At 40.0% G+C, this 25,461-nt stretch overlaps 1 protein-coding gene across 2 annotated transcripts in view; it reads left to right on the top strand.

Annotated features, from left to right (window-relative positions):
* The window catches only part of shmt2 (serine hydroxymethyltransferase 2 (mitochondrial)), a 31,827-nt gene extending 12,368 nt beyond the window's left edge, over positions 1-19,459 (top strand). Inside the window, exons 2-12 of one of the 2 annotated variants that reach the window (XR_014531638.1) lie at positions 1,882-2,064; positions 6,553-6,632; positions 7,704-7,904; positions 8,337-8,418; positions 11,258-11,380; positions 15,898-16,037; positions 16,293-16,455; positions 16,803-16,902; positions 17,069-17,224; positions 17,322-17,843; positions 17,887-19,459. Coding sequence is in view for 1 of the 2 variants with exons in the window: in XM_083530325.1 (XP_083386451.1) it covers positions 1,882-2,064; positions 6,553-6,632; positions 7,704-7,904; positions 8,337-8,418; positions 11,258-11,380; positions 15,898-16,037; positions 16,293-16,455; positions 16,803-16,902; positions 17,069-17,224; positions 17,322-17,429; positions 18,266-18,393 (1,464 nt within the window). In the remaining variant the exon portion in view is untranslated. The remainder of the gene's footprint in view (positions 1-1,881; positions 2,065-6,552; positions 6,633-7,703; positions 7,905-8,336; positions 8,419-11,257; positions 11,381-15,897; positions 16,038-16,292; positions 16,456-16,802; positions 16,903-17,068; positions 17,225-17,321; positions 17,844-17,886) is intronic. The other variant, XM_083530325.1, reaches the window with a different exon arrangement.
* The last annotated feature ends 6,002 nt before the right edge of the window (positions 19,460-25,461 follow it).

The following is a 25,461-nucleotide window of genomic DNA, read 5'->3' as shown; positions in this document are numbered from 1 at the left end:
AAAACGTCAAATCTAGGACATTACTTGTGATGTCAGTGCTACTAAAATATTAATTGCTACCAAAATGAGTAGCAATAATGTAAACAGTCATTTTATTTACATATTTACAGTAAAGGCATTTGGCAGACGGCATTATCCAGAACGACTTGCACTTATCTCATTGAACAGTGAAGCAGAGGAGGGTTAAGGGCCTTCCTTAAGGGCCCAGAAGTGGCAGTGCTTGGTGGTGCTGGGATTTGAACTCATGAGCTTCCAATCAGAAGTCCAATGTCATAACCACTGTGCTACCACTCACAACTGCATCCAGAATCTTTCCCATTTAATTTGCACTGATTTTGCACAGTACTTTATGTATTTCTTCCAAATAGACCCAAAGTTGGGCCCACTAAGGAAACCAGCACTATGTTTCTCCATGTTTGTACAATAAAGTCTTTTGTCACAAACGATTACAACCCCCCCATTAAAAAGACCTAGGTAATCAAATTTCGTTGAGCTTCATCAGAACCCATGACTCGAAATGTTTAACAAGCCGCACGCTGCTACCGTGTGATCGCAGGCAGTTTAATGAGAGCACAGTTAAGCTGATTTGCATAGTATAGGTTTGTGAACTATCTAGAAGACGATGTAGTTGAAAGTTGCAGTCTTACCTGGAAAGTATTTTGCAAGCTTTGCTCCATCATTTCTACACACACCTTCTTTTTTTTTTTTTCCTTTTTCCATTAGGACCTTTTTCACACTTCAGCTGTGGATATTTTTGTAACCAAATTTCCAGGGACTTTCTTTGATTATCAGTACTGCTGAATTCAACATAATTGGCCGCACACACGATTTTGTTTCCCCTTTAACGTCTTAATTCTTTTAATAGCCTTTTTTGTATGTTAATGCAACTTTGGTTGCTGTGCTACAATGATATTTATTGCACTGTGGGTTGGCATTCAAACACTAAATCAGTTCACATAAACCATATGTCACTGTAGGCTGAGGTCTGAGGCTATAGAAGCATCACGTGCTCTCTCGTTAATTGTGATTGTGCTGGCAGACACTTGCGGCCTGACACGACACAACAGCCATGCAGACTATTTCTGTTCAGACCGGCAAGTCGGCTGTGATTATATTACAGATGCGGCACGGATTCTTATTCTTCCTTATCCTTAAGCTCTTGGCTCGACGACGCTCAACTATGATCTCTTCCTCACTCTTGAGTGTGTGGCGTGCTGCTAAAAGTAGGATGGCCCTCAATTGGCTGCGAGATGAAAGTGATTAGTTATGAGACCCTGCAGTTGGTCTACATTTATCTAAGATACGGGGTGCTCAGAAAATGATGATCGTGTTCCTTTTTTTAATGCCTGTAATACTCCGTTTCGTTACTGTTCAATATATGTATGTGTATGCCATTAGTTTCTGAGCAAGAATGAAAGTTATGTTGTCAGAATACATACTGTTAATATCATAATTACTCATTAATCATAATCTCTAAATGAATGCGAGAAATCTTTTTTTTTTTAAACATTGTGATTGTATGTATTTACTGCTGTATTGAGAGTTTGAGAATTATGAAGGGAGTCTGCTTTTTAAAAAAAAAAATAGTTTTAAACAAACTTCCCCAAAACTGCTCTGCCTGCAATGTAAGGTATCCCTTGGATAGACTTATGCATGTTTTAGTGGTGGAAAGTGAGTGAGTACTTTATAGACAGTTGTTAGTCTTTAATGATCTGCCAGCAGTTTGTGTTACGACGGAGAAAAATAATAATTTATTGTATAAACCTTTTGTAGTTTTCATTTTCCGTTTTTAAAATTGCCCTAATAGTCCAATTGCGTATTTGAAACCTGGATGCTTTTTTTAAATATCTGCTCTATTTGCTTTTCTCTGTTTGTCGCCAGCCTCTGTGCCAGCGTGTGAGTGTGACTGTAAGAGGGCAGCACTCGTCAGCAGCAAGGGCTCCTGATCATGATCGGCCCTGGACTGGGCAGGACAGCCTGGCACAAGATGATCCCGAGATGTGGGACCTGCTGCAGAAAGAAAAAGACCGACAGTGTCGTGGACTGGAGCTTATTGCTTCTGAGGTAAAAAAAAAAAAAAACATACCTTGTGTGTTATATATTTTTCTGCCTTACTATAGGCTCATAGACAGTTTTTTTTTCTGTTGCATTGAGACATGTAAACCAAATATGCCAAAATAAAAAAACGTTCCATGATCTCGTATCTCAAATCCAAATTCTAAAATCTGCTCTTGTTTCGGAGTCGGCATATTTAGGCAGGTTTCGATATTCAATATCACTCGGTTCAGCATCTTGGGACGGCCATTTTTGATTCTTTTTGAAGTCTTGTGTGTTTAAGCCGCTTTAAACTGTATTTGAAATTTGATGTTTATTCAACTGAAGGAAATATCGCACACGTGGGGCAATAGCAAACGTAATAAAATAGTCCTTAATTACATAATGAAACTGTTTTTTGGCACGTAAAAGAAAATGTAAAAATCGTAGACCGGAGCCATGCTTTCAGGGCCGAAAGTTCACACCTGGTGTTTTTTTTCGCTGTAAATACACAGCAGTGGTCAGCAGAGAGCAAACTTTTTTTCTTAGGTGCTAAGAAATGGGCACACGCTTTTGCGTATTCTAACAGTAACCGGTTCAATTCCAAACACAAATCTTGTGTGACGTTTTACAAATCCACAAAAGACTACAATGCAAAGAAAGGCAGGAATGCTCAGGATATTATTCATTAGTGACTGTCGAAGTGCAAAGTGGTGCAAGGTCATTTATTTGGTTGCCAGGAACCCAAAAACATCTTGAGAAATGTTGAGACAGTAATTCGTCTTCACGGGAGTGGGCATTACGCCAGCGTGTCTCCAGCAGCAGCAGCAGCAACAGCTAAGGTCATTGTATAAAAGTGGAACTTGTGGCACAGTAGCTTGACTGAGACCACGGTTTGATGAAAGATAATGTCACTGTTGTCTCTCTATAGTAACCAAATTGTATTAAAAGAGAAATTCCAAGGAATATTGTGTTAAACCAACAGAAATTCCATCATTTGAAATGCCACTTGTATATAATTTATACCAAAGTAATAAATCTGGAGACTCCTCGATTAAATGTTAAATAAACGCATCCTAAAATACCACCACCTTGCAACTGTTGTACTCAAAGTACATGTAGGAATCTTTCTAAATGTTTTACCAAAGAAAATACTAGAATATTTACATAAACTCTGCCGTAGACAAAACTAGCCATAGAATGGAAATAGCCATCGATGCTGGCATGGCATTTAAAAAAAACCAACAAAAAACTAAACAATAAACAAACGTGTTTTTATAATAATAATTAATTCTTATTATTGGTCTAAGATTATATGCTGTGTCCAATGTACAAGTCTTTGTGTTTAAGCAGTTACTTTGAAAACAATAACATATTTGAACAAGCACATTAATTTTAACCTTACAATCGGAACGGTCTGAGCCTACTGACCAATCAGATTGAAGGATTATTTGGATAATTTCTCAGAGCCCTGCTGGCAGGAGCATCCCCAGCCGTAAGAATTGGATTTATGTGTCTTTTACTGTTTCCAAAAAATCCAAACATGAAATTGAAAATATGTCAGCTGCCCAAAGTCACTTTGACATGTACAAAGTCCAGTGAGTGCAAGACAACACGAAGAACACGTGGAATACAGTTCAGCTTCAACAAATAAAACTTTTGCCTACTGTAATCTCGAATTATTGTGCAGGTCAAATTTTTCCCCTCTGTATAATTACGTGCGATTAATGAACTTGCTGGAGCGCAGATCTTCACTTGGCTGCTTAATATGAGTGAGTAAATATATTGCAGAGATTTGCCTATGCTGACTCGGTATTAACGCTATAAGAGTTCGAGCACATTGAGCTTTTAATCGCCGTCTTCTTTTGAGAACACATTCACCTCACGTTCGAACACCTGTCAAGTAAAAAACAGGCGTAAGAGCGTGTGTTTCGTCAAGGACACAAAACACTGTGGATGTAATCAGCTCCTGGTCAATGAGCGGCCTCGCTCATGTTTAAGGTTTTGAGCTGTGAAAAGACCCCAATGCACACATCTGCAGAAAAATAGCATTCTTTGTGTGCGTGATCCTCCCACACCAGTAATGTCATGGCGTTTATGACGCAGATGGTTCATGAAAACGACGAAAAGGTTGCAGGAGGGGGTTTTTAAGCCTGTCAAAATTTGGGGGCGAACACTTTAGTTCCCTTTATAGCAGGCAAAAAGTGAGGGACTTGTCGCGTTTGTCAGGTATATCGACGGCCAGTTGAACACTGCCATAAATCTGTTATAAAGTGGTTTAGGGCGTTCAGCCTGATGACGGTGATTATATTTGCTTTCAGCTGTAGCAGCTGTAGCGCTTCACTTCGCCTACAGTTACTGCCTCAAATATCTGCATCGTAGATTATAGAGTAAACACTCAGATTAGCTTTTGTTATAATAAAACAGGAGTCATAAAACGTGAAAAAGCAGAATTGCATCTTTTCGATATTACAACATGGTAATTGTTTTTCTTTCTCTCTAATTGCATGTGCTAATTGGTCTCAGATTGGGGAGGTAATCACTAATTGAACAGCTAAAGAAAACGTTTTTTTTTGTTTTTTTGTGTGTGTCCCAATTTTGTTTGTGGTTGGGAGTGGAAAGGATCTGTGCATATTATTTCTTACCTTTCTAATGAAGCTGGGCAGCAAAACGGACGCATCATAAGTCTCTCTGCTGTGAAACAGCCAGTACGAGGAACTTGGTTTCGGAGTTTCAGCATGTTGCATGGCTGAATATTTTACTGAGAGTGTTTCAGGCATGTAATTAACTCTTGCGTTTTCTGCGTCGTGACACATGAAGCTTGTAACACTGAATTTGCACGCTGCTTGTGTGTATTCTCAGCAATTCAAACACTCGGTGATCGTCTGGAGTAGTGTATAAATATGTAATTTGAGCCACACTGTTAGTTTGTTCATTCAGCTATTGATGTAGTGTCACATGGTGCTTTACTGCATCCATTGTTTCTTTTCACACTGCAACAAATAGATGTTTCGTTTTCGTAAATACACTTCATAGACAAAAGTGTTGGGACACCTTACTTTTCCAGCTATATGTGGTCCTTCTCCAAATTGCTACCAGTTGGAGGCAAACTGTTGTATATGAAATATGGGACTTGTAAAGGTCTTTGAATATGGCATTACATTTTTCCTTCACTTGAACTAGGAGACCCAAATCTGTTCTAGCATGACAACATCCCTATGCACAAACCCAGCTCTATGAAGATATGGTTTACAACGTTTAGAGTGGAAGATCCTGCTATAGAGTTCTCACCTCAACCTTATTGAACAACGAGATAATTCCGAATGCTGACTGCACCCCAGTTTTCCACTCCCTACATCAGTACGTGACTTAAAAATTTTCAGAGAAGAGTGGAGGCTTTTATTACAGCAGGTAGGGACTAAATATGGAATGGAACCGGATATGGAATTGCCAAATATTACAGTTAGACTTTAGCCAGTTTAGTTATTGCTCTTTTTTTTCTTTTTTTTTTTTTTTTTTTTTTTTTTTTTTTTTAAATCTTTATTGCAGTATATCCTCTAATCTCTATTACAGCAGGAATTTGTAATTTAGCACTAACAATCGTTAGGTAGTGTTTGTTCTCCTTTGGATTGATTTATTTGTGGGCAACGTGTTTGAGAAGCATACTAGTACATTTGGTACTGCTATCAAGTTTTTAGTATAACAACGGACAGCGAGTACCTCAGGGATTTTGTCTTGTATCTTACAGAGAGAAAAACTTGGCCTTTTTGTGGCTCTTGTGTTTGACATCAGTATAGATCTTAGATAATTGAATTGTTTTTGATATTATCCATGTTCCTGATTTCAACTGGTGCCAAACTGCTTAACTGATGACACATGAAGTGTTTAGAATCCTAGTGCAGACAGATGTTTGCGGTGCTGCCACAGCCTGAACACTTTTTTCCCTCTCATCTGTACTGTGCTGACGTGTCTCAGTCCTGCTTGCCAGAGTATGTAGAGCCTTTTAGACAGGAAGATCAGAAAAGCACAAGGGAAAACCAACACCTTCCAACTTTGTCCTTCATGCATGTGATTTTTAATTTAATTTATTTCTTTTTCCTCTTCCACCAGGACTCCATAATGCATGCCCTCTTTTCGTTCGTTCTGTCTCTCTCTTTCGCAGCACTTGCGGATCCCCTGTAGTGGCAGCATACGAGGGTGCAGAACTTCTCAATTGCGTTTGCAATCTGTGTATTCGCTCGCACAGCGTGACTACGGCATGCTTTCGAGAGGTGTTGCCTCCTCTGTGGTGTAGGACAATCTGCATCCAAACGTATAACTGTGTGTCGGGGAGAAATATAAAATTGCAAGCAGTAGAAAGTTACAATGAAGTAGAGGCTCATCAGAATGTCACATTGCTGGGACATTTTTTTTCCCCCCTTTAACTTAATAGTGCTCATGAATCATCATGTTTTTTACAAACGTTACTAATATTTACTCTCTTACCCCTCTATACCCCCCTTTTCCCCTTTACCACAGAACTTCTGCAGCCGAGCAGCACTTGAGGCTCAGGGCTCTTGTCTCAATAATAAGTATTCAGAAGGCTACCCAGGAAAGAGGTGTGTATGTTTGTCTCCAATTCTTCGGCCGAGATTTAGTTTTAAGTGGAGTAACAATTTATATTTTGAGCAGCACGATTTTCTTTTCAAATATTTTATAATATTTCATCATGTCTGTAAAGCGGGCAATATGACAATATAGAAAAGATATGTATTTGTTCCACATTAGCCTGATTGTTCATTTGTTTTGATTCCAGGAAGGTCATAGAAATCATACACTGTCTGTAAGCTTTGAGAGAACATAACATGAATTTAGAATTGATTCTGCATGAAACCATTCTAGCAGCCATCTTTAGAACGATGTAAGATTAAGGAAAGGACTGTAGGTCTGGTATTGATGCAGTTTTTAAGTGACAAAAAAAACACAAAAAAAACAACTGGAGTTGCATTGAAATGAAAAGGTTGGGGAAATATTGTAACCCCTTCGTGTCGCTTATCATTTACTGTGATGAGCGAACTGTGATGTATATTTTCCTCATCATAACAAACTGTATTGTAATTATAGATTTAACAAGCAAATATGTTTGTACTTTTGTTAATCATAAACAAATCTTTGTAATTACCGTATAACTCTAAAGGGAATAAGTGCAGATTTTTTTTCACTGTTCATGCTTTAAGCAGCCAAAACCTGCTGTCAATTGCTAAACTTAAGAGAACCCCTGAGCATCCAAGTAAAAATTCCTAGTTAAAGGTGTATTTTATTGTTTTGCTTAGGATTTTTCCCGGATCAGAAGTGAAGAATTAGTTAAGTTGTGACCTCTAGTAGAACACAGCATGTCACTAAAAACTATTACTGCAACAAACTATTAATGCTACAAGGTCTTCAGAAATCTTAATCGGTCTCGTCTGGGTCTTTTTTTTTTCTCCTCACTAGAAATAATCACTACTTTATTACATAAGGTATAATGCTCTATTAACTCAAATGTAACATTTCAGGAAATACTATAATTACTGCTTGACCTCACAAGACTTGTTCTCTTGTCAGTATGCAAAAGTAAATGTAGAATTTTGCAGCCAAGCTGTTAAGTGTGTTACTAATTTGAAGAATGTGTGTACAACTTGTGAATGTAGGTATTATGGTGGTGCGGAGGTAGTGGATCAGATCGAGCTGCTCTGTCAGAAGCGTGCTCTGGCTGCTTTTGATTTGGACCCAGCACTCTGGGGAGTGAACGTCCAGCCGTACTCTGGCTCGCCAGCTAACTTCGCCGCCTACACTGCAGTGTTAAAACCCCACGAGCGCATCATGGGTCTGGATCTGCCTGACGGAGGACAGTGAGTGACACATTCGGAGATACCCACTGTTATTTAGTTGTTTCGGTGTCATTCGTGTCGTATTACTCAGAGTCGATTTTTCTTACACACTGGTTTTCCTATTGCCTCACCCCTTTACCTGCCATAAACAAATAAGTACATCTCTCTTGATCACGGTAGCCTCAATCCAGGAGACTGTCTGGTGCGTTGCGCAGTCTTCGTTAGAGCTGGTAATGTTTGAGGTGTAATGAGAGGAAAAAGAATATGAAAATGTAAAAATATAATGAGAAAAAAGAATGTATAAACACTATAAATGACGAAACTATAAATTGTCAAATTTTATTGAAGGACTAATTTGAATGATTTTATACGTTGTTTGGCAAATGGTAAACGTTCATTATAATTCTTTAATATTCTCCAATATCTTTTTCCCCCCTCTTTGGCTTCCTCTAGTCTTACACACGGCTACATGTCTGATGTGAAGCGAATCTCTGCTACCTCCATCTACTTCGAGTCGATGCCCTACAAACTCAATGTAAGTCAATCCTCCATCACTATACCATGTCTTTTCATGCTGAATAATCTTTTACTATTGATATTTTAATCTCAGAATCAGTCCAATTAACCCAATACTTGTCATGTTATCACTGCAAACCCGTCTCACTAGTCATCTGTCTCTGCCTCGGTTAAAACAGTAAAGATGATTGGTTAGTATCCATTTTTTTTGAGCGAGTTGCCATCTGGGAAGGTTTTTTTTTTTTTTTTTGCTTTCTCTTACTGTTTATTTATTTCGAACAAGCAAATGTTCAACCTGCACTGTAGCTCAGTCTGGTGAACATGCTTGTTTGTGAACAGGTCTTAGTCAGTGGACTGTCTTTACAAGTGACCGTTAATGCTCTTGTGAGATCGATTGATCACTGTGTTGGTGCAGCTCATCGATGCAGGCGAGTTTTTTTGGGTGATCAATGTGCAGGGGTGTGTCCTGTCTTCGTAGTCTGCCGTCTGATGGATGAGAGGGCCGTACCCTCTCTGCGGGAGAGATAATAGGAAATCGACAGGCGGGCCGCGGCCTCACACACACATTCACACGCACACATTTTTACGGACCCTCAGATCCCACGTCAGTGATGGGGGAAGAAGATGAATTAAGAGTAAATGCGTTGATGAACCAACTGGAGATGTTGGAACTAGGGCTGCTGCTATTGATTATTTTAGTAATCGAGTATTCTAACGATTATTCCATCGATTAATGGAGCAATCGGATAAGAAATACCTTTTCTTTATTAAAGAGTAATACAAAAAAAAAGAATAAGATGGGTCTCCTAAAATCTAAAAAAAAAAAGCTTATTAAAAGAATTTACATATTTATTGCTGAAATTGCATAAAAGAAATTGGTGAAAAATGTAATTGCCATATTACATCAAAATACAAACACGGTTGCGTTCGGGGAAAAAAAAATCCCTCCGCAGTGGCCACGTAGAGTAGGTTATGGGAAACTTTTCGTGTAATGAAACTCATAATTATTCTCACTCGTGTTTATTTATTAAATGTCGCACTGTATCGCGATGTGGTTTTCTTGTCTCTGGAAAAGCTGATCGAAATCCGTGTATTTATTGCCAGCTTTAAAAACCTGCTCCAATACCTGCTCTACACCGCCACTGCGGGGAAATATTTTGAACGCATTGTATATAAGTAAAAAAATCTATTTTAAATTACTTTAAAAACTGTAACCGCAGTGTACGGTTTGTTTCTTTGTTTTTGTTTAAAATGATCCCAAACTTTGAAAACTTTCTGGCGTTTTATTTGGCCTGAATCTTCTCCTCGCCCCTCACTATTTTCTTCCCGTTCCACTATTTTTCATTCTGCAGCTCCAGAGTTTAGATGAACACAGTGCTCCGTGTTTAGTTAAATGGACTCGAATGGATTTGAATTCTTGTAATTGAATTACTTGAGGAATCGTTGCACCCGAATACGTACTGTAACGCTGTGGTTACACTATACAGTAGGTATTTAAGTAGATTGTAAGTAGTAGTGGTGGACAAGGTATACTGTAAATCCCCTTATTAAATATTACTATATTAAAAGTACTCCTTTTACATCTCTACTTGAGTAAAATTACAAAAGTACTTTCTTTTTAATGTGAGAGAATTTTTTTCAATCATTTATCCTGATCAGTGATTCTCTTGCACATCATACCCTTTTAAGGAGAGATTTTTCAAATACTACAGACACAGTAAGTGAACCTTTACTGCACAAAGACTCCTGAGAACTGTGGGGTTACAGAATACGGTCTGGTTTAATGCAGTTTATGGCATCACTTCAGTGTAGTGAGGAATGGCGTGCTTTTTTTTCTGAAATGTAGTGAAGTAAAAGTTTCACTGATGAAACGGAAATATGTTGTTATCGGTCAATAGAGTGATGCTCTGAAGCATCTGACACTCATTTCAACAAATGGTTGTGGCTTAAAAGTTATAAATCAAAAAAATAAGTTTTTTGCTTTGTCAGTTACTTGTTTATTGACTGCCAGCTTGGAACAAAAAGCAATTCCTCTGTAACTGTGGAAAGGCAAAAAGATATCCATCATGCAAACTGACACGAGTTGTAGAGCCGTTTACATGCCCAAATAAAAGTTTAGGATTTTTATGCTTTTTAGAATTGCTCTTACTTGTTTTATTTACAGTGTATGTAAGAATAAATGTATTCTAGTTTGCTCCAAGAATCAAGTATTAACATTGCAAGTAACGAAGCTTAATCCCCTTGAATTGTTGAAATATTGTGTGTATATATAGAAATACAAGGTTTATTGTAGCTATTTTATATACAAAAAAGTCAGTAATTGCTTAGCCGTCTTTTTTATTTATTTTTTATTGGATGGAATCTATAGTTTCTTCATTATTTTATAAGGATTCACTGTAAAATTGTAAAAAAAAAAAAAAGCCATTGTGCCTAATAAAGATAATCAATAATCAAATATCCAGGGTAAAGTACAGTTGTGAAATTGAGGCTTGAAGGCTGTTTTGTTACCAGTAATACACATGCATTTGAGAAGCATCACACATTTTTACCTGCAGATGAATTCCAACAAAACTCGCACTCGGAGCTCGGTTTGCTAAATTTAATTGTTTGTTAAAAACATCCTTCAAGCCTTGGTGCAGTTAACAAAAGAAAAATTACCCAGAACAGGAATTACTCTCCAAATCCCATCCCCCATCATCATTAATATTCCTGATTTATCATAAAGATTTGATTCTGCATGTTTTATAATCCATGCACAATCTTGAAGCTTAATTCTGATGTGTATTTAAAATTTAAATAGTAGAAAATGACTGTTGTGAAATGAGACATTCTCCTTTTCCCCCCCTCCCTCTTCCTAGCCTAAAACAGGTCTAATAGACTACGACCAGATGGAGCTGACTGCAAAGCTGTTTCGGCCTAGGCTGATCATCGCTGGCACCAGCGCTTATGCCCGCCTCATCGACTATGCTCGCATCAAGAAGGTGCCACACACCTCTTTCTCTTTCACATTTTTACACTTTCTCCATCATCATAAGCCTCTCCATCTGCCCTCTGTTTTGTGTTTGTTCCTCCTCAAGCTTTCTCTCCCACTGTACTTTTCTCTCTTTCACACGAACACACATTTGTTAAATTGCTTATTCCTGGCATTCCTGGATTTTTGTTTTTTTCTTTTCCCCACACTTCTTGTACATTGTTCGTCACACAGATGCTTTCTGCCACGTTCACTCTGAGACACACGCATCACACTACTCTCTCTCGGTCTCTCACTCTCTCTCACACACACACACACACACACACACACACACACACACACACACACACACACACACACACACACACAGACATTTTTTCTGCATTCTCATTCTGTCTCACATACACACAAGCTGATGCTGTTAATGCGTTTTCATGAAGCGGATGTTTTTAAAGGTGTCTTTCCTCATTGCATGAGATCCATGAGACTAAGCAACCTTGCATCTTTCATATTCCAATGCCCACTTTTTGACCTTCTTGACCTTAACCATGGTCCCAGAATTCTCCTAGCACCTCCATACCTCCAGTCAGACACCAAACTCATCAAATGCCTCTTTACCGAAATCTTTCACCTGTTGCTTATTCATCCTGTGGGAATGTCCCTACATTTGTAACCCACATGACTGTACAGGATTGTATAATCAAATATAGAAACGGTGAGTCCTGTGGTAGGTGCAGAGCTAAAGTTCACCTGCCAGTTCACTGAAGGGGAAAGGATACAGGGTGTATTAGTTTGTTGGCAGTTACTTTCTTTTAAGTATGTAGGTGACCTCTGACGAGAAACAAGACTGGTCTCTTGGAGGAGATGCCTATTTTTTTAATAGCAGTAAATACCATGTTGCTTATTTGCTGTTGCTTGCGCATCTGGGGGAAGGATGTATTTGAGAGGGGATGAAAAATCCGGGTTAAGTAAATGTAAAAAGTGTGAATGTGCTCTGTTCACATAAAAAAAAAAAAAAAAAAGTGTTTTGCAAGTGCATTATAGTTTGTTCATTAATATTCTATGCTCCACTGTTTAGCATTTTTTCAGCATGTGGACAGTTTTTTTTTTTTTTTTTTTTTTTTTTAATAGTAATTAATTTTTTTATTTTTTAGCCAGACGATTTTTCCCCTTCCCTATACATGTCAGTAATACGAACATTTTTATCTGTATACTATACCCACCTATCTACAAGTAAGTCAGTTTGCTTACAGTAAATCTTCTTTTCAATAGAGCTGTAGACAGTGTTCTGATGTACTATACAGACAAAATCTAAGGAAACCTGACTATAAGATTTGAGATTTTCTTTTTGAACAGTTCAATTGACGTTTAGTCCCCATTCGCTATTATAATAACCTCCACTCTTCTGGGATGTTAGATTTTGGTGTGTGGTTTGGGTCGTGCTCGTTCAGCCAAAAGGGTGTTAGTAAAGATAGGTAGTGCTGTAGGGTGAGGAGGCCTGTGGTGCAGTTCCAGTTCATTCCAAAGGTGGAGATTTTATATATATATATATATAAGCTGTTTTGCTTATTATAACTATATAGAGGTATGGTTTTCATAGGAGTGCATGGGAGAATTCTCCTTTCAACAAATATACTCATGCTGGGTTTGTTTCTTTTTGTTTTTGTCATTTGTATTGTTTTTAATGATAATTGCAGATGGCAAGTTGACAACCGTGCTTTAAAGGAAATACACAGACATTTTGTTTAGTTGTAGATATAATCATATAGAATATAATGAATTTAGTAGTAAAAACGTGGTAAAGCCGTGTTTAAAAACAGATTAGTTAACTTTTGTAGTGAACAAATGCTTTAAAAAGAGAATGGAACTGAGAAACGCCGCAAGCTAACAGGCCTGATTAAAGCAAAAAGGGAAAAATCTGCATTGGTGTACAAATGCATAAGCATTTGCTGAAAACCACAACAGTGACTAAAAATATAATTGTTTACTGCTTGCTGTTATTTGCTGCTTTTAGATTTAGTGTTTGTTCGCACTGTTTTAATTGAATCCATCACTATGTCGGGAGCGAGTTGATCGTGCAACCCGAAGCTCGCGAGTCACGACAGAACAGATCCAGTGCGAAAGTCCCGAAGTTATCAAACAAATAGTTTACACAATAGCACTTCATTAAACTACACCATTTTTACATGATGAGGATTATAGTGAGTTTTTGCTCACCGTGCTGATGTTTCGCTTTCATCCGTGACACCAGTGAGTTTTCTAGTTCCTGTTGTTGAACTGTACTCTCCACCATTTTACAAGCAGCCGCGTTATCATGCCGTCATGCTAACCCGTAACTTGATCAGCCCAACTAATCGATAACAGCATTTGTTGACAACGAATTTCATTATCGATTATTATGGATTTTATCGATTAGTTGTTGCAGCCCTAGTTCTGAGCAAGCTCTTCCATTTCAGCCCATGTAAACCATATCTTAATGTGTGACTTTGACTTTGTGCACAGAGGCATTGTCATGCTAGAACAGGTTTGGGTCTCCTAGTTCAAGTTAAAGGGAAACGTAATACTGACACTTTCAAAGACATCCTCTATAATTGTGGGCCTCCAACTTTGTGGTAACAGTTTGGGCTGGGCTGGGAAAAGTCAGTTGTCCCAATACTTTTGTCCATATAGTGTATGTGAACATGGAGTGGATTGGGTTTATAAACCCAAATATTATTTGTGCATCGCTGATGAATGAAAACGGCACATCGACTGACAAACGCTGGGTTTTTGCGCTAGAATTCATTTTTCACATATGCTACAGTGCAGACACGAACATCGATCGTTTTTAATAAATAGTTGTTAAGAAGTACACATGCATTAGGTTTTAAGTAATGTTTTTGGATTCAATAGAAACACCAGTGCTTTGAAAGTAAAAGCGGAGTTGCTCTCGCTTCTTTCCTCTAATGCAGCATGTCATATGATAAAGGCTGTGTTTTGCAAACAGCTGGTGTACCAAACGGTGCTGAAAGAATGTGTTCATCAGTAGCGTGCTAGTCAGCGCTGTAACACAGCATTATGCTAATCTACCCCCTCCTTTTATAGAGAAGCAAAATAGTCTCTATAATTATCACGCCGGAGTTTGGCTGCATACAGCACGGCAGGCTGTTTGACCTCGTTCTAAATATCGTTGCTCAGGATTGGGTGCTTTCTTTGTTTAGTAATTAGCCGAAAGAAAACGATAGTGGGATGTAATGGACTTTTACACTGGACAGTTCTGCAAATCACCACTGATCTCATGTTACTTTGCTATTTGGACCACCGTATTAACCCCGTGCCTCAGTATTCATTCTGAGTCTGGTTACATTTCTGGCCAAATGTGAGCCAGGACCTATAGTTAGCGGTAAAATTATGATAGACCTGTACTCTAACAAAAATCTCAACAGCAGGCCACTGTAGTGTAGTCTGTGGGAGTTTGTTTCACTCACTGCTTACTTTAGAGTAGTAACGACATCCTGACATTGTTTTCTCCTCCGAATGAAAGTTTTGGATTAGTTTTTACCTACAATAATGTTCTTCCATCTTACGTCTTCAGCTGAGCATTTACAGTCCCTCGCTGTGATTAAAGAAATATTTCAAATGCTTCCAATAATATCTTCACTTTATTAGCTATGCTGTACTTTATGTAGGGCGTCACGCTTAGTGCCCTTCCGTAAATATGGTGTACAACGCCAATTTGGGGAGTCAGACATTTAAATCCACTTAACAAACATCCACTTTAAATAAACTTTGCATTGTTAGATGAAGCATTATTATACTGTTTTTATTTTAATAACTATGAAACACATCACTAAACACGACCTCACAGCGAAGAGAAAATAAGAAATGCTTTCCATTTTCATGAGTAATTATTTGATGCTAAACTACTATATATGCACACAGCCAATAATACATATATGCAATCCTTGATTAGGGTTTGTGTCTGTTCATCACTTCAGGCCACCCTTCCCTTTCCTTTCATCCTCTTTTGGCTGCTCTTTAATGGCTCTTTATCTCCATCTTTCTGTAGGGCCAGATGTGTCTCCTGTTTGCTGCTCTGTCCTGATTCTGCTTGATATAGATCAGCTACACACACACACACACACACACACACACACACACGTGCAGATCCATGTGTGCAAGCATTTTATACATGCTTGCAGATCCATGTATAAAAAAATATGTTCAATTAAATCTCCTCCAGTTCCTTGCAGTGATTTTCCTTCTTGGTTTATGTAAACGACCACATGATCATTTTAATTAGAAAGCAGATGTTTTTTTTAATTTTTTATTTTAAGAAGGTACTTTGGTGTTTTAGGTAACACTTATTCGGTCTGCTGCTGTCTGTCTCTGTTATCGCTCCCTTTTCTCTTGAGCCTTTTGTTGAAAATAAATGTTTGCAATCATGAAGCAAGATTAAAGAGAGAAATATTTTACTGGCGTTATAATAGTTAAAGGTCCTTTTTTTTTTTTTGTCTCTCTCTCTCACTCTCTTTTCTCTCATACTAGCTGTGTACAGAGTTAAATGCATACCTGCTGGCAGACATGGCCCACATTAGTGGCCTCGTGGCTGCTAAAGCTGTTCCTTCTCCATTTGAGCATGCTGACCTCGTCACCACAACCACACACAAATCCCTCAGAGGAGCCAGGTACTGTGTATGCAAAGCCCATACATGTGTCAAGCACTGCTATTCAGTGACCTCACTAATGACCATAATCCTTCGGATGCAAGATAGATAAGATTTATTTCCCTCAAGATAATTAGCTAATTAGTTAAAAAAAAAAAAAAACGTAAATGGATCAGGTGTTAATTGCTTTTTTTTTTTGTTTAAGGGGAAGTTTAGATCATTATCTTGCGCTTTGGTCGTCCATTTGTAATGTAAAATCTTCTCCTTCCTCCACAGAGCTGGCCTGATATTCTACCGTAAGGGTTTGCGCTCTGTGGATAAGAAAGGTACACAGGTGATGTATGACCTTGAGGATAAGGTCAACTTCTCAGTCTTCCCCTCTCTCCAGGGAGGTCCTCACAATCACGCTATCGCTGGGGTTGCCGTGGCTCTGCGACAGGTACGGCGGAAATACAAACACCACTTCATTCTTTTTTTTTTTTTTTATTGCCCTCTCTTTGATTTTTAAATCTTTTTAATTGCTTGGCTTATACACATATGAAGTCCTCAGTAATTATTCCTGCTTCTGCAACTATTGCAGGATCTTTTTAACAGTTATTAATTAAAGATTATTCTCTAAGACATTACTCACATGATCTGGGAATTTCTCAGTCTTGCAGCAGACACACACTCACACACAGAGACTAGTCAGTTTTTGGACAGAAATCTGAAACCTGTATGGAAGTATGCACTTCTTGTGACTCATTTGCATATCTTTTTTTTTTTTTTTTTTAAACCCATTCTTAGGCCAACACCCCAATGTTTAGAGAATATATTACACAGGTAATGAAGAACGCTAAAGCCATGGCTGATGCACTGCTGAAAAAAGGATACACTCTTGTGTCAGGTGAACACACAAACACAACATTTCATGCCTGGAATTTCTTGACTTTTTAATAATTGTAAATGAATATTAAAAATCTCTAGATAGGGGGTTATGATTACTGTACTGTCTCTCTCTCTCCCCTCTCTCTCTCATTCTCTCTCTCACCATCACCTTGTTATTCGCTCAGGTGGGACTGATAACCACTTAGTGCTGGTTGATTTGAGGCCACAGGGGATGGATGGAGCACGTGCCGAACGGGTTTTGGAGCTGGCTTCAATTACAGCCAATAAAAACACCTGCCCCGGGGACAAGAGCGCACTCACACCAGGAGGCCTGCGACTGGGTTCGTTACACATCACATACACGCTCAGACTTCTGCTCTGCAGCCTTCCTGACACTCATACGGTGGCTGGGTGTCATCTGTGCTTCTTGTATACCAGGCGCCCCGGCTCTGACCTCTCGTCGGTTTAAAGAGGCCGACTTTGAACGCGTTGTGGACTTCTTGGACGAAGGCTTCAAAATCGCTCTGGATGTCAAGAAAAAGACCAGTGAGTTCATGAGATCGTTCATTTTTACTGAATGAATCTGGCTAGTTTCTAGCTTGCATATTAAGAGCCTATGTGGACAAATCATAAATCTATTAACTATCCCACCAGGCAATTTCCACCTTATATTTTGGTTGATATAGTTTGGAAACTTTTACCAGGCTGAAAGTTGCAGCTGAAAGGAAGTGTGGCAGGTTAAGTAGCCAATTAAATGCATCAACAGAGACAAATTACATAAATATCTGAAGTAAAATATTCAAAAGGTGTTTGCAGCCTTTAAATGTTGGAGCATTTTTAAGAGTGATGAAGCTGTGTGTTGTGGCATCTTTACATTGCCCTTTAAGTGTTTCTACATACCTGCTTTTGCAAAGGGTGCCTGTCATGCATGCAAGCTAATTAGTGCAGTAGGATTCAGGAGTAACATGCTCTATAATTATAGAATCATGCGTGAACAACACAGTTTTTTAAATATGTAAACCAAATAAAACTTTAATTCTGCAAATGTCAACAGTGACTATGCCCCCCCCCCCCCCCCCCCCCGAGGGAAAAAAACACAAGGAACATAGAGTCCACTTATCTGGCTTGAGACTATGAATAAAACCTAATAGTCCAGACACGTAATCTTGTCCCTTGTGTCTGGGTTAGTTATTTTTGCACCCCCTGTGTAGTATCAAAAGAAAGGAAAAGAAAAGCCATTGCAGTCATAGTCTGGTTCTCACTCACAAAAAAAAAAAAGGGCAGACTGCTTCTTTAATTGCTGCTGATTTTGTACTGCAGACTCTCCTCGAGTCCACCCTCTCACTTTTACCTGTCTCGTGTCTCTCTGTAACGGCGTGTAGAGAAATTAGCGGAGTTTAAGAGCTTCCTTCTGGAGGATCCTGAGACCGTAGCACGGATCGGTGACCTGCGCAGTCGGGTGGAGGAGTTTGCTCGGCCTTTCCCCATGCCAGGCTTCTCCGATCACTAACCCGTAGCCGGACCTGAGAAATGGGCGGAGCTCCACATCTATCGAGGAGCTTTCTGGCTACTCGCAGCAAAGTGAGAAATGTATCAGTATTGGGATTTAACTCCCCCAATCTGTATGAGCCTTTGTTTATCGGGCATCTAGTTGGTAACAAACTAAGTGAAATGTTGCTAAATGCTCTTTGAATATCTTTATCACTGCACACAATCCTGCTGAAATGAAAAACTATATATTTTTTTCCCCTAAAGTCAAAAGTCTTAATAATTAGCCTAACAGTGCATCTAAAAATAGTTTTTCTTCACATTGCATATTTTTTTGTGATGTATAACCAGAACTGTGTATGACTAGTTTGGGATACCAGCACTGTTTATTTTTTTTTGTTTTTTTAAGGGCCTGAAAATACCATTAACTCAACTTGAACCAGAAGCAAATATTGTACTGGCTAAAGTTGTTCAATGGCCTGTGATCACAAAATAGACAGCTCTTGTTCTATATCCTGTAACCCCACCCAGAGTAAACAATCGCTAGATGTAATTCATTTTATACAATTAACAATACTTATGAGACCTTGTACAATTCTTGGTGGATTATTGTATTGCACTTGACACTTGATGTTTACAAATCCCACTTAATCAAACACAGATCTGTGTCTGCATCAGCATGGACCATCTTGTGTTTCCTATTGCTGCTGTAAAATAAAGGAAAAAAAAAAAAATTAAACGCAATATGTTTGGAACCTATAGAGTCTATTATTATGGAACATCTGGAGGCGAAGCTCATAGGAGGTTGCGTAGTCCTTAAAACTGTGCAGTTCTGCCAAATATACACTAATTATAACCTTTCCATATTAACTAAAGTGGTTATAATGGGACAGACTCATATAAATGTGACCAACTGTTCTTTAACTGTTCTGTACTTTTCTTATCTTTGCCCTGTTTACATTACTCATTCTCCAGCACTCTGTTCATCAAACCTTTTTACCTGTAAAGTTTTTTAAGTAAACATTTACTAAATGATTTTATAAAACTAATCCCAATAAATTTGTGCATTGTCTAAACTACAGTAAAAACTGTTTTTCTTCTCTGTAATGAAACTCGACACCTGGGATCACATCCTCGTCCTGAATGACTGGATGATGATGTATCATTAAGAATTTTTTTTCCCCCTCTGAGTCATAACCTGGGGCACCAAAGAAACTGGAGTTTTCCTTCTAAGCAGATATGTAGACAGCTGACAGAATGTAAGAAGAACAGCGAATGTTAAGAAAAGTGAAATGTGTGTGTTTGTGTGTGACTAATAAAGCATGCTGGAGATGATGGCAGAAGAATGTGTCCTGTTCCACAGCTTTGCTTTAATGACAGACCAGCAGAGGAAATTATCCCTCACAAAACCCAGGTGTGAGAGAAAAAAAAAAAAATACACACGCACACACTGTAGCCTATCTGCTCTGTGTCAGAGAGTAGTAGCTTTCCTGTCAGCTTTGCTCTTTTGTTCATCCTAACCCTGTCACTGTTAGCATTGCAGCACCACAGCTTGTCTCCCCTTCTTTTCTCCCCTCTTCTCTCTCTCTCTCTCTCTCTCTTTCTCTCTCTCTCTCTCTCTCTCTCTCTCTCTGCGCTGAGACAGGCAGGCACTAATTTGACAATGAATCACCACTGTTCAGCGAGGGACAGATAAGCGACAGTGCCTGCAATTAATTGGACTCGTTTATGTAGAGTGGCACGCGTCGTCGGAACTCTTGTCATAATTAAAAACGCACAGCAACATGACGCGTCATTATGGCCAAGACGCCTGCTTGGGCTTTAAGTGCCATTTTAGTGTTAAGCTCCACACTGTCCTGATGCACCGTAATTATCTAATAATAAAGTGTAAGTGTCTCTTATAGTCCTGTGTGTGAGGCATAGATGGATGGATGGATCACAAGGGAGAAGGAAAAGCGTTCTACTCGTCAATTAACAGCTTGACAGCCCCCTGGAGAGGTGAAGAAGGGGAGGCGGTGCATCCTGCTTACGTAAACACATGCTTCCTTCTTACTCTCACTTTCTCTCAATGTCTCCGACTGTCTGTTTTTCTGTGGTTTATATAGTGTGGTTAATATAGTGTGATGAAACCTCCACTCCTTTACTAGCACTGAGAACTCCAGAGTAGCATGTAGCACTGATAAGAGAGTCCAAGTGTCCAAACTTGGACACTCATCTACGTTTGCTTAGAGCTGTAAGTAGTACTGGTAGTGATGCAACCAAGCCTATGCAAGCACATGTGCAGGCAGTCAAGTAGTGCACTTTTTTTGTTGTTTTCTTTTCTTTATTGCTGTGGTGATGTGTGATTCTTTATTTCTTTCTCTGAGGAGTAATAGCTCAGTGGTTAAGGCTTGGGGTTACTGATCTGGAGGTTCAAGTCCCAGTATCGCTAACTTGCCACTCTTGGGCCTTTTGAGGAAGGCTGGTAACCCTCTGTGCTCCCTCTGATCCTGAACTCTGACCCCAGCTTCCTAACGTCGCTGGGATATGCGAAGAAAGACTTTCACTGTACTGTAATTTACATGTGACAAGGAAAAAAAAAAAGTACTGATTTTTAGCTGGTGTGTGATTTTTAGCTGAGGAATAATGGGCAAGCGTAAGGATTTGAGCGAGTTCGAGAAGGACCAAATTGTGATGGCCAGAGAATCTCCAAAACTGCAGCTCTTGTGGGAAATTCCCCTTTTGCAGTGGTCAGTATCTATCAAAAAATGGTCCAAGGAAGGAACAGTGGTGAATCGGTGATTTTTCTCACAAGGTTTGTATACATGCTTGGAAATGTAGCACCGCATACAGGTTTGCATACCACGATACAAGGTTACCCTGGTCAAGTTCAAGTGAAAACGCAAGAACACTGGACACAGTGCACAAAAACATCCTGGATGAAACCCTGGAGATTTTAAGGAGCATCGATCCAACATGACCCCGAGCAGGATAAAGTAATTACAAGTGTTTATCAAGTGTAAATTTTGTAATGTAGGTTTAATTATCTTGTCCAAGGTTTGCAATAAGCACAGAATTATTAATTACTATTTTCAATTAAAGGTAGTTTAGGTATGGACTTTTGGTTAATCTTTGGAAAATAAATGAATACGATGCAGAATAAGAATTCTCTCTTTTACTTTAAGTGTCTTTCCATCTCACATTCTCACTGTGTTCTCACAACAGTCAAGTCAAGTTTATTTCTATAGCGCTTTTCTCAAAGCAGCTTTACAGAATTTAACAGTTAAGGTGAACGATGTGTATTTATCCCTGATGAGCAGCCATGTCTGTGGCAAGGTAAAACTCCCTTAGATGTTATGAGGAAGAAACCTTGAGAGAAACCAGTCTCAAAACGGTGAACCCATCCTCATTTAGGTGATATCAAGAGTGTGATTATAAATATTTAAAGCAATACAAAACACTGGAGAGTGAGCACCAATGTCCAAACTCCGCAAACATTCACAACATTCCATATTTGTAAGTTCCCTTTCAGGATCTTGAGCTGCGTCTGAAATAATGTGTGTAATCAGTAAAAAAATGGACGCTGGTTGTCCAGCGGGGTGACGTCACGACCAGGAAGTAAAAAAACGCATTTGGAGTGAGGCAGTGCCAGCTTCTGTTTGTTCACGAAGCGCTCTGTTTGTTGTGTTGTCTGTTATATAGTTTGTCAAAGAAAAAAAAATTTAAGCAAGCAAAAATTGCTCTCTGCGATACGGAATTCGAGAGCTTAGAGAGGTTGTGACGTGCCGTTGCCAAGCTTGATATAACTTGGCCAGCTCATGAGCAAAAGGTGCTTTTGTCTAGTAAATTAACGCTTTCTGACACCCGTGTCACATCCTCCACGTCGGGGTCTTCCTTCCTTGTACACCGAGGTGTGCAGGTCATGGGACTTTTTTGGCCCGCCCCTTTTCCCCCTGTTCCACTGAGTATTCCAGCATTATAGGGCGGAAATAACATGGTTATGAGGCGATGCTGCGTTTTGAAGAGACGCTTGACACCCATCTCTCTCCCAAGATCGCCTCTTCCCTTAAGACCCTCACACTACTTACGAAGCCCCTACGCAATACATCAGCGCTCGTGGGTAAAGCCTATGCTTTGGCAGGTCAAGCCACATGGCAGTGTTGCAGGCATATCAGGCTGACCTGCTGCATGAGTTGGATGTGGGAGGTGCCCCCGGCAGCCATTTTCATGTCTCAGGGCACTGCCCCGGCTTACAAATAATGGGTTCTTCTGTTTGGCCTTGCCCTCTCACCCCGTACCTTCACAAAATGTGTAGATGCGACTCTGGTTCCCTTGAGGTTTTAGGGCATCCGCTTCCTCAACTACATCGACGATTGGTTGATCCTAGGCACACCAGAGGTCAGTCTCGAGAGACTGATACCCCTATGGCACTTTCTGGCAGCTTGGAAAGCTCTTCCAGATGTGTCTCAGTGGGTCCTGCACACTGTAGAGTGAGGCTACTCGATTCAGTTCGGGTCTCCTCTGCCCTGTTTTCACGGGATTCTTCCCACCCTGGTGCGAAGACAGCAGACTCTGGTCATAGAACAGGAAGTGAACACTCTTCTGTGGAAGGAGGCCATCGAGGTGGTACCTCCATCAAAACGAGAGTCCGGGTTCTACAGTCGGTACTTCATAGTTCCCAAAAAGGAACTTCAAATGAGATCCGAGGACTGTTTTTTTTTTTTTGTTTTTTTTTTAATGGTAGAACTAAAGGATGCGTACTTTTATGTATCCAGCCTACCTTCTTACAGGAAGTTAATGAGGTTTGCTTTAGGGGGCTGAAGCATACCAATACCGGGTTCTTCTGTTTGGCCTTGCCCTCTCACCCCGTACCTGGTTCCCCTGAGGTTTTAGGGCATCCGCTTTCTCAACTACATCGACGATTGGTTGATCCTATCTCAATCAAAGCAGTTGGTGGTCCAGCATCGAGATGTTGTTCACACCCACCTGAAGGTGTTGGGGTTTTGACTGAACACCGGGAAGTGTGTGCTTTCTCCATTACAGAGAACCACCTATCTCGGTGTCATATGGGATTCGACTACTTTGCGCAAGCAGTTTTCCCCTGCCCGCATTGTGGCCATCCTTACAGCCATCAGAAAAGTCAGAGAAAGGGCAGCCTCTCACTGTCAAGCAGTTCCAGAAAGGCAGCTGTGTCCAATGTGAGCTGTGTCCTCCTGCTGTACATGAGAAATCCCCTCTGCTTCATTAAGGTCACACGGCGATGCCTACGTGGCTTAGATGTTTGGAGAGAGCCCGGGTTGCTATCTCTGGTTCTCCCTTACTCCTCCAGCCCCACTGGCTCAGGCATGTGTGGGACCTGGCCATCATTTTGGGGGCTCTCTCTGAGCCCCCCTTCGAGCCTCTAGCCAAGCACCTTGGAGGCACCTTTCCATCAAGACCGCGTTCTTGTTGGCCATCTGCTCTGTCAAGAGAGTGGGGAACTTGCAGGCCCTTTTTGTGGCCCCGTCCTTCCTGAAATTTACCCCAAGTATGGCTAGTGCCTTCCTGTACTGCCGTACGGGTTACATCTCCAAGGTGCCTTCGGTCGTCCCACGACCAGTAAGATTACAGGCATTCTATCTTCCTCCGTTCCAGGCTTAACCAGCTCTACGGTTCCACAGGACAACGTACGAGTCCTTGCAAGAAGACCGATCAGCTGCTCGTCTGCTATGGCCCTCCCAAGAGAGGCCTCCCTGCTTATTAGCAGACTCTGAGCAGGTGGATTGTTGATCACATCACAGTCCTCTTGTCTCCCCGCTCTTTTTGGGGTCAGAGCTCATGCCACGCGGAGTGTGGCTGACTCAAAATCTTGGTCCTCTGGAGTTCCTCTCCAAGACATATGTAACGCTGTGGGTTGGTCCACCCCGCTGACCTTTGTGTGGTTCCGACGTCCCTGCAGCGCTTCCTTCTCCCATACAGAAGCTGGCGTGCCTCCCTTCTTATGCGTTTTATACTTCATGGTCGTGACGTCACCTTGTCTCTGATGGCCAGCATGTCATTTTTGATTGATTACACACATTATTTCAGAGTGTGAACACTCGGGCACGTTCCCAAAGCGTTTCGACGCAGCATCTTGTTCCCTCAGAGAACTAGGTTTACATACGTAACCTAGAGACGTTCTCAGTCACTGATTTTCTGACAGTGTTGTTCGCTTATGTTTCATGTGGGCTTCCTCCTTTATCCTTCATAATTGAGTGTGCAGGTGGGTGTTTGTGTGTTTTTTTATGCCCTATGATGAAATGGTGTCCTGTTTTATATTATATCTCTGCCTTGTACGCTGTGTTCCCAGGATGGACCTGAAGAGTCCATCATGATCTGGACCAGGATAAATGGTTACTGAAAATGAATGCATGAATAATGCATCAATGACATTTACATCTGACAATTACCATTTACAGAGACTGAGTGGCATAGTACATTTATCTTTTAACCTGACTGAATTGTTCATGTTTGAAATACAAGTCTTCGGCTAAGTATTTAACGTGTTGTAGAGCCTTCGAGTCTGAATCAATCATTCAGCAAAGTTTTTTTATGGTCTGCATTAGTCTAAATGAGAGAGTTTTCCCAGAAATGAGAAGTAAAATTTTGGGTATTGATAAAAACAAAAAAGAATCTTAAAGTTTAAATATCCTGATTTTGACGAAATATTGAGTTGTCAGAAAGGTTCAAAACAATAACAGATAATAATTTTTTATTATTGTTTATACAGTTTCATAAAATTGTATAAAAAAGTTTTAGGAACATTGATTTAAACATAGCCCATGGGTTAAAAAGGAATCAGAGGTGCCTTTTTCTGTTGTCAGGCCCCAATTAGTTTAAAAAAAAAAAACCTGCCTGTGTGTTCTCCCTTGCTAAAGGCAGTGAGAAACAGACTGGCAAAACTGTAAGTGTTGGAAAGCACAACCAGCATGCCATTTCCTAAATATCTAGTTGCCTGATGATCTGTGCTAGATTTGTGATTTCAAAACATACACCCTACTGTCCAGCGCTTCTTTGGCAGCTGTCCCACAGAGCTACCCACACAAACAGGGCACACTGTTTAGCACACTAATTCAAGTCTTAGGATAGGAGG

The sequence above is a fragment of the Silurus aristotelis genome (genome assembly GCF_946808225.1).
Source record: "Silurus aristotelis genome assembly, chromosome: 2".
Classification (NCBI taxonomy): Eukaryota; Metazoa; Chordata; class Actinopteri; order Siluriformes; family Siluridae; genus Silurus; species Silurus aristotelis.
This window is presented reverse-complemented; position numbering and strand designations above follow the sequence as displayed.